Consider the following 11,504-nt stretch of genomic DNA (forward strand, 5'->3'; position numbering starts at 1 on the left):
GAAGAAGCTTTTGTTCAAATGTTTTACATGCAATATTCATTATTGTCTTTCCTTTTTTTTAATCTTTATTAATTCAGAAAAAACACACAAGCTATTTTGAAACCATGACTAAACCTTTTTTGGCTCCATTGGTTAACCATTTTTACTGGAAATAAGTAATGGTGCTTCAGGAAGTGGCAGTTTTATTATGGACACTCCTGAATGAATGCTAAACTGGAACGTAACTGTCTTATCAACCATGAGAGTCACAAGCGAGCTACTTGGAAAACCCCACACCTAACTTTTCCTTCATCTGACGCACCTAAACCAGGAATAATTAAAGGCAACTTCCTGTCAAGACGACAGACTTTTATTGTCATGTGTTTAAAGTTCAAGCAGAGAGGAAATAACAAACAGGTCAGCGAGCAGCTCGACTGTTTTGCAACTGGACCCTGAAACCGACACTTCTTTTTAATTTGCAGTCTAGCATGTCAGGAGCTGCGTGTTATTTGAGGGGAAATTTATAACACTTGCTGTTCATACAGATTAAACCACCAACTGACGCTGCAGTAACTTTCGTTTTTAAGATGTAGAGAAAATGCATGAATGTGATGAACCTCGTGACTCACATGAATCTTAATAATGAGGCTGTCGTGCACAAATGTCTGTTATTTCCCAGAAGCATCATCTGTGCTGATACTTCACATTTTTTATTATAGTTCTGTAAACAAGGACATATCAAACCACACAAATGTAAAAAGTTTGTAAAGAGTTCTTTGTTGGCACATTTGGATTACATTCATTTGTTTTCTGATGGACGTTTTCCTCTTACTATGAACAGGACTGTTGTTCTTTAGCCAACTGAATATTTACAAAGAAATAAATGTCAGTGTTTTTCACTCAGAACAGCTTTCATTGCTGAATTTTCAGCAGATACTAACAGCAAATCACCTTATTTGTGTTATATGACAACCAGAAAAAGTCTTACAAGTGTTGATTCAAGTGCAAAAAGTTTTTATGTCACTTAACAAAGTCATCTGCTTCTACCTTTGGGCGTTATTTGAGTGAGTCTTTACAAGCTTTTGTATGGACAGTTTAAAAATTCCAGCATTGCAGAGTTGAAATCCGCTTCTATTGGTTATGATATGAAAATCTCCATATAATTTAAATTGGTCTGAAGGCATATTACTCCAGTGAAAATTGGTGCACTTTGTATTGCTTTCAAGTCCTTTCACCTGCATCCTCTGGTGGGGTCTGCCACAGCATCTTTTTTGAAACTACAAGTGAGGTGCACTAAAGTCAGACATCTACAAAGCCCCATATAGTGGCTTTAACATCTGTTACAGGTTAAAAATCTGAGGCGTTGGCAGTTGTGTGTAGCAATAACAATGTGCACTCACTGAAGTGCAGATATGCACAAAAGATTTACAGTCAAATATTTACAGTATTACTCGAGTCATATACAGTATTATGTACAATTGCAGTGATGTCCAGTCAGTCTACAAATTTGGGCTGAAAGTAGTGGTAGTAGTTGGGGTGGTAGTGAGGACTGAGCTGAGGGGATCTCGTACGCAACGTATGTTTCCAGTGCTGAATACACACTGCAGTGGCCACAACACGATAACAACAAGTAGCACCATGAGCACAACAAAGAGCACCATCCTCTTCCAGTCTCCCAGCCGATCCAGCCGGCCAATAGTATGCTGCCGTGTCTGATTCGGGGCATTCGCTGACTTGCTGGCCCCAATGTCAATGCAGATGCAGAAGGCCGTGGGACTGTCAGGGGCACTCGATCCGCTGTCGTGCCTGGAGGTTTTGTAGCACAGCTTCTCCCCCTCTAGCCACACCGACTCCTCATGCTGCTGGTGGCTGGGCAGCTTGCAGAGGACCTCGTGGCTGGTGGTCAGGGCCGGGGGTCCCTCCTCGGGCAGCGTGGTGAGTTGACGGCACAAGGGGCAAGAGAGGTTAGTGCTGCTGCTGTCACCCTGCCCGTCAGCCGCTGAGACGGCCATGAGGCGGGAGAGACACTCCAGGCAGAATGTGTGGGTGCACTCCAGCTGCTTAGGGGTTTTGAAGACATTGTCGTAGGTGTTGAAGCAAATGGAGCACTCCGGTTGGCTCACGATTGACACCTTGTGTTGCAGTTCTCTAGCAGTGTCCCCGGGGGCAACCTGCATGTGCCAAATCTGTGGAGCTTCTTCCATCTTCAGAGATATAAGCCTACACTCTCCTTTGTCAAGCCTTCTCTGGTGTCTTTGGCTGTTTCTTTCCCCTTCTTGTCTGTCCTTAACCTGTGGTTTATCTGAAAAGAGAATAAATGAAAAGTAGAGATTAGGTTTCGTATTTCAGATAGTATCATGCTGCTGTTATCAACAAAAGTGTGCAAGGAAGTGTAAACTATTTCTTCAGTCATGGACAGCCATAATCCCGTAGGATTTCACTCAATCAGGGCACAATTTACACAGCCCAGCCGAATGCTGAACTTTGAACACTCCTTGAACGATTTTTACCCTCACACATATTACAAAGCTGACAGGATTTCCGTCAGTCGGTGAGCAATTCAATCGCGGGTGTGATGCAAAATAGGTCAAATGTGTTGAGTGACATTGTGGATTTAGTAAAGCAACAGCCTCGAGCACAAACAAATGAGTCAGTTAAATGACGAGTCAGTGCAGAAGTGGAAGGGACGATGTCCACCCCTGTTTGTAATGTGGGCGAGACGTTTACTGCGTGTTACTGTTTATATGTACAGAGTGTTCTTAAGGGATGCCAAATAGAAGATTTCCCACTTATGATTATATTTTAATCAGGAAAAGAAAATACAAGCCATATTTGAGACCCTTAGTCCCATCGTGAATTATTAAATATATAAACCTTCACTGACCGAGAACAAGAGCTGCTGTTGCGGCAGTTTGCCACTCTAATGTTCAACCAGTGAATGACCCAGTGTCCCGGTCGTGTGAGCATCATGACAAATAATAGCACATAGAGTTGACGGAGTGCAGACTTTATGTCCCTCAGAGTCTCAGGGTACATCGCGTAAATGATGATGAAATGCACGCTGCTCTCTTTAGGGGCTGTTTTAACTTTTTATATAATTGCAGGTAGTGAAAATACAGAATTAGTTATCTGTCTGAAAATCAAGCAAGCAAACTAATGTACGCTAGCGTTTGGTTTGACTGTAGTGATAGTGAGGTTAACTGCTCCTGTTGGCTTTTAATCCTTGAACACACCACTGGAGACACGCTATTTTTAAGGTTTTGATTGTTTTAAAGGTTTTAAAGGTTTTATCAACATATTCATGTTTGTGCAGCTTTTCCCAGTGCTACATAGCATTGCATGGGCTGAACAGTGACTAAATACTGATAACTGACAGCATTTCTACATAAATTAGATTTTTATCTGTGGAAGAACTAGCAAATTGACCTATGAGACAGAATGTCCATGTAGATTGTCCATCAAATGGGAGCATGTCAGTGTTACTGCTTGGATTCCATATGCAACAACTTGCCTGTGCCCCTTACAAGTATTCAAAAGAGTTGTGTATTTTAAAGTTAACTGGCAAGTCTATATGTAATGGTATCCAGTGTAGCATGTAAATGTACACTGACTAGTACGGGGAGCCCTTTGGCCTGCCTTGCATTGAGCAGCTGAATATGCGGCCTTACCTGGAACAACAACAGGGATAAACACAAGCGGCTGTGTTGTTATTTTGTGTTCAAATGTGTGTGTCAGACCACACAGTACAGTACAGAAGCTCATAAACTGGTCACCGGGACCACCACTCTTGTCTCCTTGTCTCTTGTTTTTTATCCTATGTTTTCAGGATAATAAGAAAGTTACACGGCAATAACCTGCCTGCTGGTGTTGTGGGTAAGCTATCAAAGGCCCTTAATGTGAAGGAGACTGTGTGTGTTAAGGATGATGGATGGTCAGAACACAGGTGCTCTCCTCTCTGTGTCCTCAGGGCTGGTCCTGCCCCGTCTACACAAAGTCCCTGCTTGTTCTCTGCCTAATCGCTCCATCTAACCTTGAAATTCCTGTGCCACCGTGTCTCTCTCTCTCTCTCTTTCTCTCTCTCATCTCTACTGAATTCAGACATGCTTTAGTGGGATGAGGACAGATTTTTCTGTCTAATTACACCTGTCTTATCAGTTTAAAGCCTTAATTAATCACTGATCGAGACTCTAATTCTCTATTGCTCAAATTGAAATTCTGTTATCGGATGGGGGTCATTTGCTGGAGCCTCCTTTACAAAACTGTATCCAGATTAAATGTAACTCACCACGACAGACTGTTTTCTCATTAACCCCACCTCAAGAAGAAAATACCTGTGTCTAGTGGGAGTGCAGCTAACTGAAAAATTCATAGAAGTTCTTCCAACATTCAAATATTAACACATTTCTCATTCTCAAGGCTGCTACATTGTGCTCAGTGCAGCTTTAAAAAAAAATAGACAAATGGAAGGAAAAATCAGTGAATGTCTAGAATAATTACCATAAAATAGAGCAAACTTTGGTCATTTGTGTCAATTGTCTTCTCTAACAAAAGATAGAGAAGCAATTAAAATGTATTGCTTGACTCTTTCACTGTTAGAACTGGAGGGTAATTTTGTCAAAATCAAGGAATTCAACAGGAATGAACCTAATTTGGGTTCAGCTGTTGGGGCTTTTGTCTGTGTTGTTATCTGTCTTTACAGTGATCATTCCCACCTGTAAAGGTTCATAGTAGGTTAATCAGTATATGCTTTACATTATTCATGCAATATAGAGATCAAGCTCAAGGTCTTTAAAAGGAGAAGCAGTTTTCCAAAGCCCCTGGCAATGTTACCTGCAGAACGAGCACTAAGTAAATAGCAACCAGCAGAAAACCCAACAACATCACAGTCCCGCATTGTCAAAAACCAGTGAGGTGAATGCAGTTTTGGCAGCGGCCTCAGGCTGTACTTTGCTGAACTCCTAATGATTCCTTGAAGAATCAAAAAACACCAGCACATAATATAACATGCAGTAGCTTTTAATAAAATCATCAAAAAGGCACTACTTGTTACTCAGAGCTAACAAATCCCACATCCGCTCAGCTGTGTGACTGACGTAACCTCTCCTGTGTGAGGTTTAAGTGTGTCCATTTCTGGTCAACTGGCAGCGCTTTTAGCTTCTGTGTTTGTTAAAGGTTCACGTCTAAAGGAAATTCAATCGAACGCAACTGGACTTAGTTATTTGTCTGTGAAGACGTTTCACCTCTCATCCAAGAGGCTTCATCAGTTCACGCTCGCTTGACTAGGCTGGGCAAACGACGCCAAACGACAGTCGTTGAGAGACAGTCGTTGGGAGGTTCACGGTTTTTAATCTGCTGCTTGGTCAGAGAGAACGCACCAAATACATTCCACGGCCTTCCATCTACGTTCCCTCCAATCTTGTGCACGAGTTAAAACATTTGCTTCTTTCATCATAATGTCACACATTTCAGAAGTGAAGTGACTGTATGGTGTAAAGTGAGTGTACCTGGTTGGTATGACCAGGAGGCTAACGTCAGCTAATGTTTGCAAACTTTGGCATGATTCAGCTCATTGACTTGTATGTGGGCAACCGTTACAGTATGTTTTGGCATTTATCCAGTAATTATCACGTGTAGCTGCTACAGCTACTGCTTAGTTCAAGTTTCAAGTCTTGTTTGGAGGTGGCGAAGGTCTAACTGTTCACTTCCTTACAGAACAATAGACTTTTTTGAATCAAGATGTAAAAAGTCCACTTGTGCTCATCTTTAAATAACAAAATACCATCCAGAGTGCAGGTGGAGACAAGGCAATCATTATGACTTCCAGTCCCAGACTGTAGATTAGAATTAAATATTAACTCAGTCTAAGTTGTTGCTGAACTCAAAATATAAACTTCAAACATGTGCAAGGCCTCTTTATTGCCTCTGTACAGCGATCGGCTCCGAGCTTCGATTTACGGTCTTTCCTTGCTATCAGCAGCACATTTTTCTCACACATCCCACTGACCTATTTTTATACAAATCACAGCTTGTCTGTCTATTTCTTAGTTAGTTAAATTGAAGCGTTTCAAGCTTCATGCGAAAGAGTGTTGCAGTTTTCTATCTGCGGCCTTTTTGTGTCAGGCTCACCTATGTGTACCTTCAGCTCAGCCATCATTCACGATGCTGCCCTACCTGTTCTCAGTTTGAAAAGTAAATGAAACTTGATCTACCTGATGTTTGAACTGGGGGAGGTGGGGGGACTGCAGCAGACAGTTTAACTACACATAAGGCTGGCTGAGGCAACACAAGACCTGAGCATGTACAGATAGCACATGTGTAAACACAAGAGACAATACAGGATACACTATACATACATTTGAGAATCCTAACTGAATATACAGAAAACTAGCCAGGATTGTGTTATCCACCACATGATGAATGTGACACACCTACACTGTCACATTTATTTGTAACTGAACAAAATTCAGTAAACACCTCATTTGTTACAGATGAATCCAGTGGCCTGGAGTTAAGTTTCATTTTATTTTCTCTCACAGCATAGCAGCTCTTAAGAGGTGTCTGCTCATATTTATGGTCCTGACTTCAGAAGAATGTGCTAAAACAATAGTTGTAGTGAACATTTTTAAAGTCTTGTATTATCACAAACAGCTACAAAAAGCACCAAGGCTCAAGGGAACATGTAGAGCAAAGGTTCAATTTACCTGTTGACTGAAAAAGATGTCAGATGATCCTCTTTATCTCTCAGCGGGCAGGCTCGGGCTCACTCCCTTTGCACTCAAAAATGCATTTTGCTGGAGTCAAAGTCAACCAACTTGTGCGATGCCAGTTCAGGGCTGAGATCCTCCTCTGTGTTGCTGTGAATCCTCTGCTGGAGTCACAGGTGTGAGTGGTTGTAAGTGGGTGTGTGCTCAGAGGCTGTGTAACAGCCTGCTGTGTCAGTGTCTGCTCTAGGTCCTCCTTCCTTTGTGTCCGTTGGCCAGTATCAACTGTCTTGCTCTGTGTGCTCCCTTTTTAGCAGTTTATGCAAATAACTTGGCCTTGAGATGGTGTCTGGGGGAGGGAGGGGCTCAAGACTTCAAGGGGAGTAATACACATTCTTGCCCTCACACCACTCCTCCCTGTCTCTGTTCTGTCTGTGTTGATATCTCTCTCCTCTTCACCTCTTTCTAACTGTCTTCATTGGCTCACCACCCGCACAAACCCACACACAATGCAAATATCCCCTCACCTCCAGCCCAATATACAAATACACACAGTGTACTACATCTTTCCTCTGACAACTGCATTTCCTTTCTGGTTAACAATATGTCTGCACTCTTAAAAAAAAAAAAACAGGATGATATTTCTTCTTTTCTTCCAAACTGATGAAATGCAAACTGAATGAGTCACACTTATGTGGTGTAACTCCCCTACAGTGGACATAACACAAAAAGACACACAATCTACACAGCTTTTGCTTCAGCCAGTATTCCTGAGTTTCTAAATACATATAAGGGGTTCATTTGCATTTAGTAAGTGATAAGGTAACAGGTGGTGATACAGGACTGTCTTCTCACTGAGGCACCATAGCCTGTTGTGTTACTTCCTTACTGGCATACAGTTTTCCTGGTCAGTATGAATCATCAGCACAAGTCAGGGTAATAACTTTTTAATATATACTTGTATGCTTGTGTATTTTGAAAACTTTCCTAGCTACATTTCACCAGCCCAAATGTCTCATCGCGACAAAAATTGTGTCATGTTTGGTCTTAGTTGATGAGATCACCGTTAAGCAGAATCTTTTTCATATCTGCATTTCAAAGACTTATAAACATTCACTCAATATTTCATTCAGGAGGAACATAAAAACAACAAACAAACAACCACCAGGAAGAAGCTTCTCCTTATTAAGATGACTTGAAGGATGTTTGTTACACTTTTTATATGAATACTCATTTCATTTTATGGTAATGACTAAGGGCTCAGAGCCATTAGCAATAGCTTGTCTCTGTAGTAACAGCTGTCTAACTGACTCAGTTATTTAGTAACCCAAACACAAACACTGCCGTATCATATCAGCAGAGTAATTTATTGGGCGTTGAATTGTGAGTGTTTTGAGGAAGGAGAAGTACAGTTGAATGTTGTTTTATTCCCCTTCCTGGAATCCATGAACTTGGCTTTATAATGGATATTTCAAAGATTTAGTGGGTGGCTGAGTGAAAGCAATAAGTTACAGTAAGTTATCTCATGCGATGGGGGGTGGGGTGAAGCTGCTGCTTAGGCTCGGGAGGGATACACGTGAACAGGGAAGCTGTGTGGCTAGAAACTGACACGGTGTTGACAGTCTTTCCACTTTGCTCACGTTTCCTCCAATACTGTAGAGCAAAGATGATGTTCTCAACTTCTGTCACAAAGTCACCGAGGACAGAAACCTGTGCTCTTCCATTTGTTTCAGGGTAAAACATACAGCGTTACATGTGTGGCAGCTCATATGAATGGTCAGCAGGGTTTGTGGACACTGTCTTGATGATATTGGCCTTGTGTTTGCTCTAATATTTAGTAGAGTTTATCAGTGCTGTCCACCTGTGATAGGACAGAGGAGCCAAGTCTCCAGGGGTGTAAAAGGTGACGAAGATGCAAACCCCCCTGGGAGCTCTGGGAGCATGAACCCCTGATAATGAATACTTTTTTAAACTATCATTATCATTTTAGCATAAAGATACGGGGAGGGCATGAGTCACACACAGAAACCAAGAGCTCTTTTGTTTTGTTTTTTGGGTCCTCGCAGACCCCATCAACACAACCCCTCCAGTTTTAGAAATTCATCACTCATCATATCCACAAATCACCTAGTTTGTATTTGGGTTTTGTTGAAAGTTTTGCTTCCCTGTCTTTTAATTGATCACATTTTCAGGAACTGATCAGTGCCATCCTGGCTGTGTAATGGATGTATAATCAGAAATCAGAAATCAGAAAAGACTTTATTGCCATGTAAGTGAAGAGGTTTCACATTACTAGGAATTTGTCTTGGTGATTTGTGCATACATAGAACGTAACAAGTAACATATAATTGAAGAATAAAATAAAAATAAAAATAACACACAAAATAAAATAAGTGAAATAAATATTTTTCTGGAGGTAGTCCAAAAGTGAGGTAGTGCAGGGTGGAGTATAGTGCAAGTGGGTGAGATAAACAGTGCAAATGAACAGCAGGTGGACAATGAATGAGCAAAATCAATTGCTAAGGTGCAGGGCAGCATGTTAGTCAGTTGGTGTTCAACAGTCTAACAGCACAGGGGAAGAAACTGCTCTTGTGGCTTGAGGTTTTGGTCCGAATGGACCTTAACCTCCTGCTGGAGCCTATCTCAGCTGACGACGGGTGTGTGGCCCTCCAAAACTAAAACTGGCACCCCTTCTTTCCTGCCACCATAGCTTCCACTTCCTCGAAGAAATATGAAAATCAAATGGTTGCTTGTCACAATAATTCACTGAGCCAGAAAATGAACCCTTTCCGTTCTTGACATGTAAGCTTTTTATAGCATCTGGTAAACATGTCAGCTTTTCATGAATTCTCCTCTGAATCCTTGTGATTTAAGCTAACCTACTCTCTGACTTTCCTTCCACCATGCCTCTCTACTGTAAACCAGTAGAAAATCTGACAGGAGATGTGAGGGAAAAGAGAGAGGTGTGCCTCTACTATTGATTAGTCCCTTACACACAAAAAATGTATCTGATTTTTCTTGAGTTTGTTTCTTGCATCTGTTTTTGTCTTCCTCTTTGTCTCCTGGAAAGAACTTCAACAGTGTCAACAGTGTAAAGTTCTGTGTAAGTAAAGTCGTGCTGAGGTGAGGTAAAGTGAGGTGAAGCGAGAGGAATGGCATGCAGTAAAGGTCCCCTGCTGGTGTTGAATTACACTTGCTGTCATGTGATATAACCACATGAAGTCAACTTGACATTTTGACATTCTGTTATCTATGACCACTTATCCTTTGCAGGGTCGGCGGGGAGCTGAGGCCCATCCCTGCTATCACAGGTATGACACATTGAGACAAATAGCCATTCACCATCGCATTCACAATTGACAGTTTACAGACACCAGTTAACCCAACTTTCATCACTTTCACCTGTTCAAATTCTCATTTGAATTTAATTATATTGTTCGTGCACATTTACTAATAGATTATAGAGAGAATGTGTGGATTCCACCCGCAATATGAGCCATATTATGATAACATATCTTAGACAATGTATGAAACAACAAAGCTGGTTGCAGTGTTGGACATGGACCCTGAGCTTCTGGGGCGCTGATGAGGAAACCACAGGACGCCACAAGGTTCTTTTCCCCTTTCAGCATTCATCTGCTTATCTACAAGTCAGCAACCACTAGCAGCATTACATCAGTTTTTCCAAAGCAAAAACCTCCGGCAGGGAGTCTTAATGTGAATTTTTATGGAAGAATGGGTTCCTGGAGCAAGCACCCTGCATCCGCTCTTTACTGTCAACAAGCAAGGTGCCAGAGTTGAGAGAAGGTCACTGCTGAACTTAAATAGAAGGCCCACATCTAATAAATGTTGAGAGTGAGTTATGGAGGGCTGCTGGATGTTAGCAGAACAAACCAGAGGAGTTTAGTTATGGGATAAATAGGATATTTTGGGCTATTATTAGACTTTAGCACTGCAAATGCTGTCATTTCTGCACAAAGACGTGCAATCTCTCAGTCTTTCTCAATCGCAGTTTACGTTTAAGCTTGTCTGTGTGAGGTGTAGACAATAACAAATCGACTGCAGGCATACTAGACTGCTTAGAAGGTGTAGCTCCTGTCAGTGTTTTCTCACACAAGAAGGACAGAGATCACACTGAGGTCTGACAGTTAAGGTTCAAAAGGACATCAAAACAAAGTAGGAAAACAAGGGAAATATTGGTTTACAAGCTTACGAGCCATTTTACAATTTACTGCAACCCACTTTAGGTCAACAACTTATCTTTATGGTTTAACTGCAAAACAGTCACGTTTTTTAAATTATCTTTGGCCCTGTGACTGGTTCTGAAGTGCTCTTTCTGAGGAAGACGGAACTATATTGTTCAATTATTCATAAGGATTCTTATCAGGGTCACGTGATCATTAGCTTTAAGAAATTGACAAACATTTACCAAACTACTGAGGAGGAAGTCGAGCACATCCAGAGCTGAAGCAGGCCACAAATCTCACACCGATCAGATGTGTCAAGGGTTATTGTAGTTCTAAGAATAGCTTTCCATAACAAACATCCCGCTTTTGAACTTAGGGCTCAAGCAATATAATGATACTTCTATTTGTTTTGAGATTTCATATTATCATTTCCCAACAAACCATCCTTCACTGACAGCATGTGACTTATGGTTACATTTACGCAGGTTCTGTTTTATGCATAATTGTTACTGTTAATATATATATATATATACTGTTAATACACACACATATATATATATATATATATATATATATATATAATATTTTGTATTTACAGTAACATAGTAACATTACCATCATACCATCAGTATTATTA

The 11,504-nt window shown here is 41.1% G+C and overlaps 1 protein-coding gene across 1 annotated transcript; it reads right to left on the bottom strand.

The window, feature by feature from the left end:
• Positions 1–641: 641 nt before the first annotated feature.
• On the bottom strand, positions 642–7,187 carry LOC124063839 (RING finger protein 223). Its single transcript, XM_046397906.1, has 2 exons — positions 6,681–7,187; positions 642–2,281 (listed from the first exon to the last, which is right to left on the bottom strand). The coding sequence occupies exon 2, from the start codon at positions 2,181–2,183 to the stop codon at positions 1,479–1,481; it is 705 nt and encodes a 234-aa protein (XP_046253862.1). The 5' UTR covers positions 2,184–2,281; positions 6,681–7,187; the 3' UTR covers positions 642–1,478.
• Between the last annotated feature and the right edge of the window lie 4,317 nt (positions 7,188–11,504).

This window comes from Scatophagus argus, chromosome 8 (assembly GCF_020382885.2).
Source record: "Scatophagus argus isolate fScaArg1 chromosome 8, fScaArg1.pri, whole genome shotgun sequence".
Classification (NCBI taxonomy): domain Eukaryota; kingdom Metazoa; phylum Chordata; class Actinopteri; family Scatophagidae; genus Scatophagus; species Scatophagus argus.

Bases quoted from the DNA above. Each gene is read 5' to 3' on its own strand.
- LOC124063839 (XM_046397906.1), bottom strand. From the start codon at position 2,183: ATGGAAGAAGCTCCACAGATTTGGCACATGCAGGTTGCCCCCGGGGAC.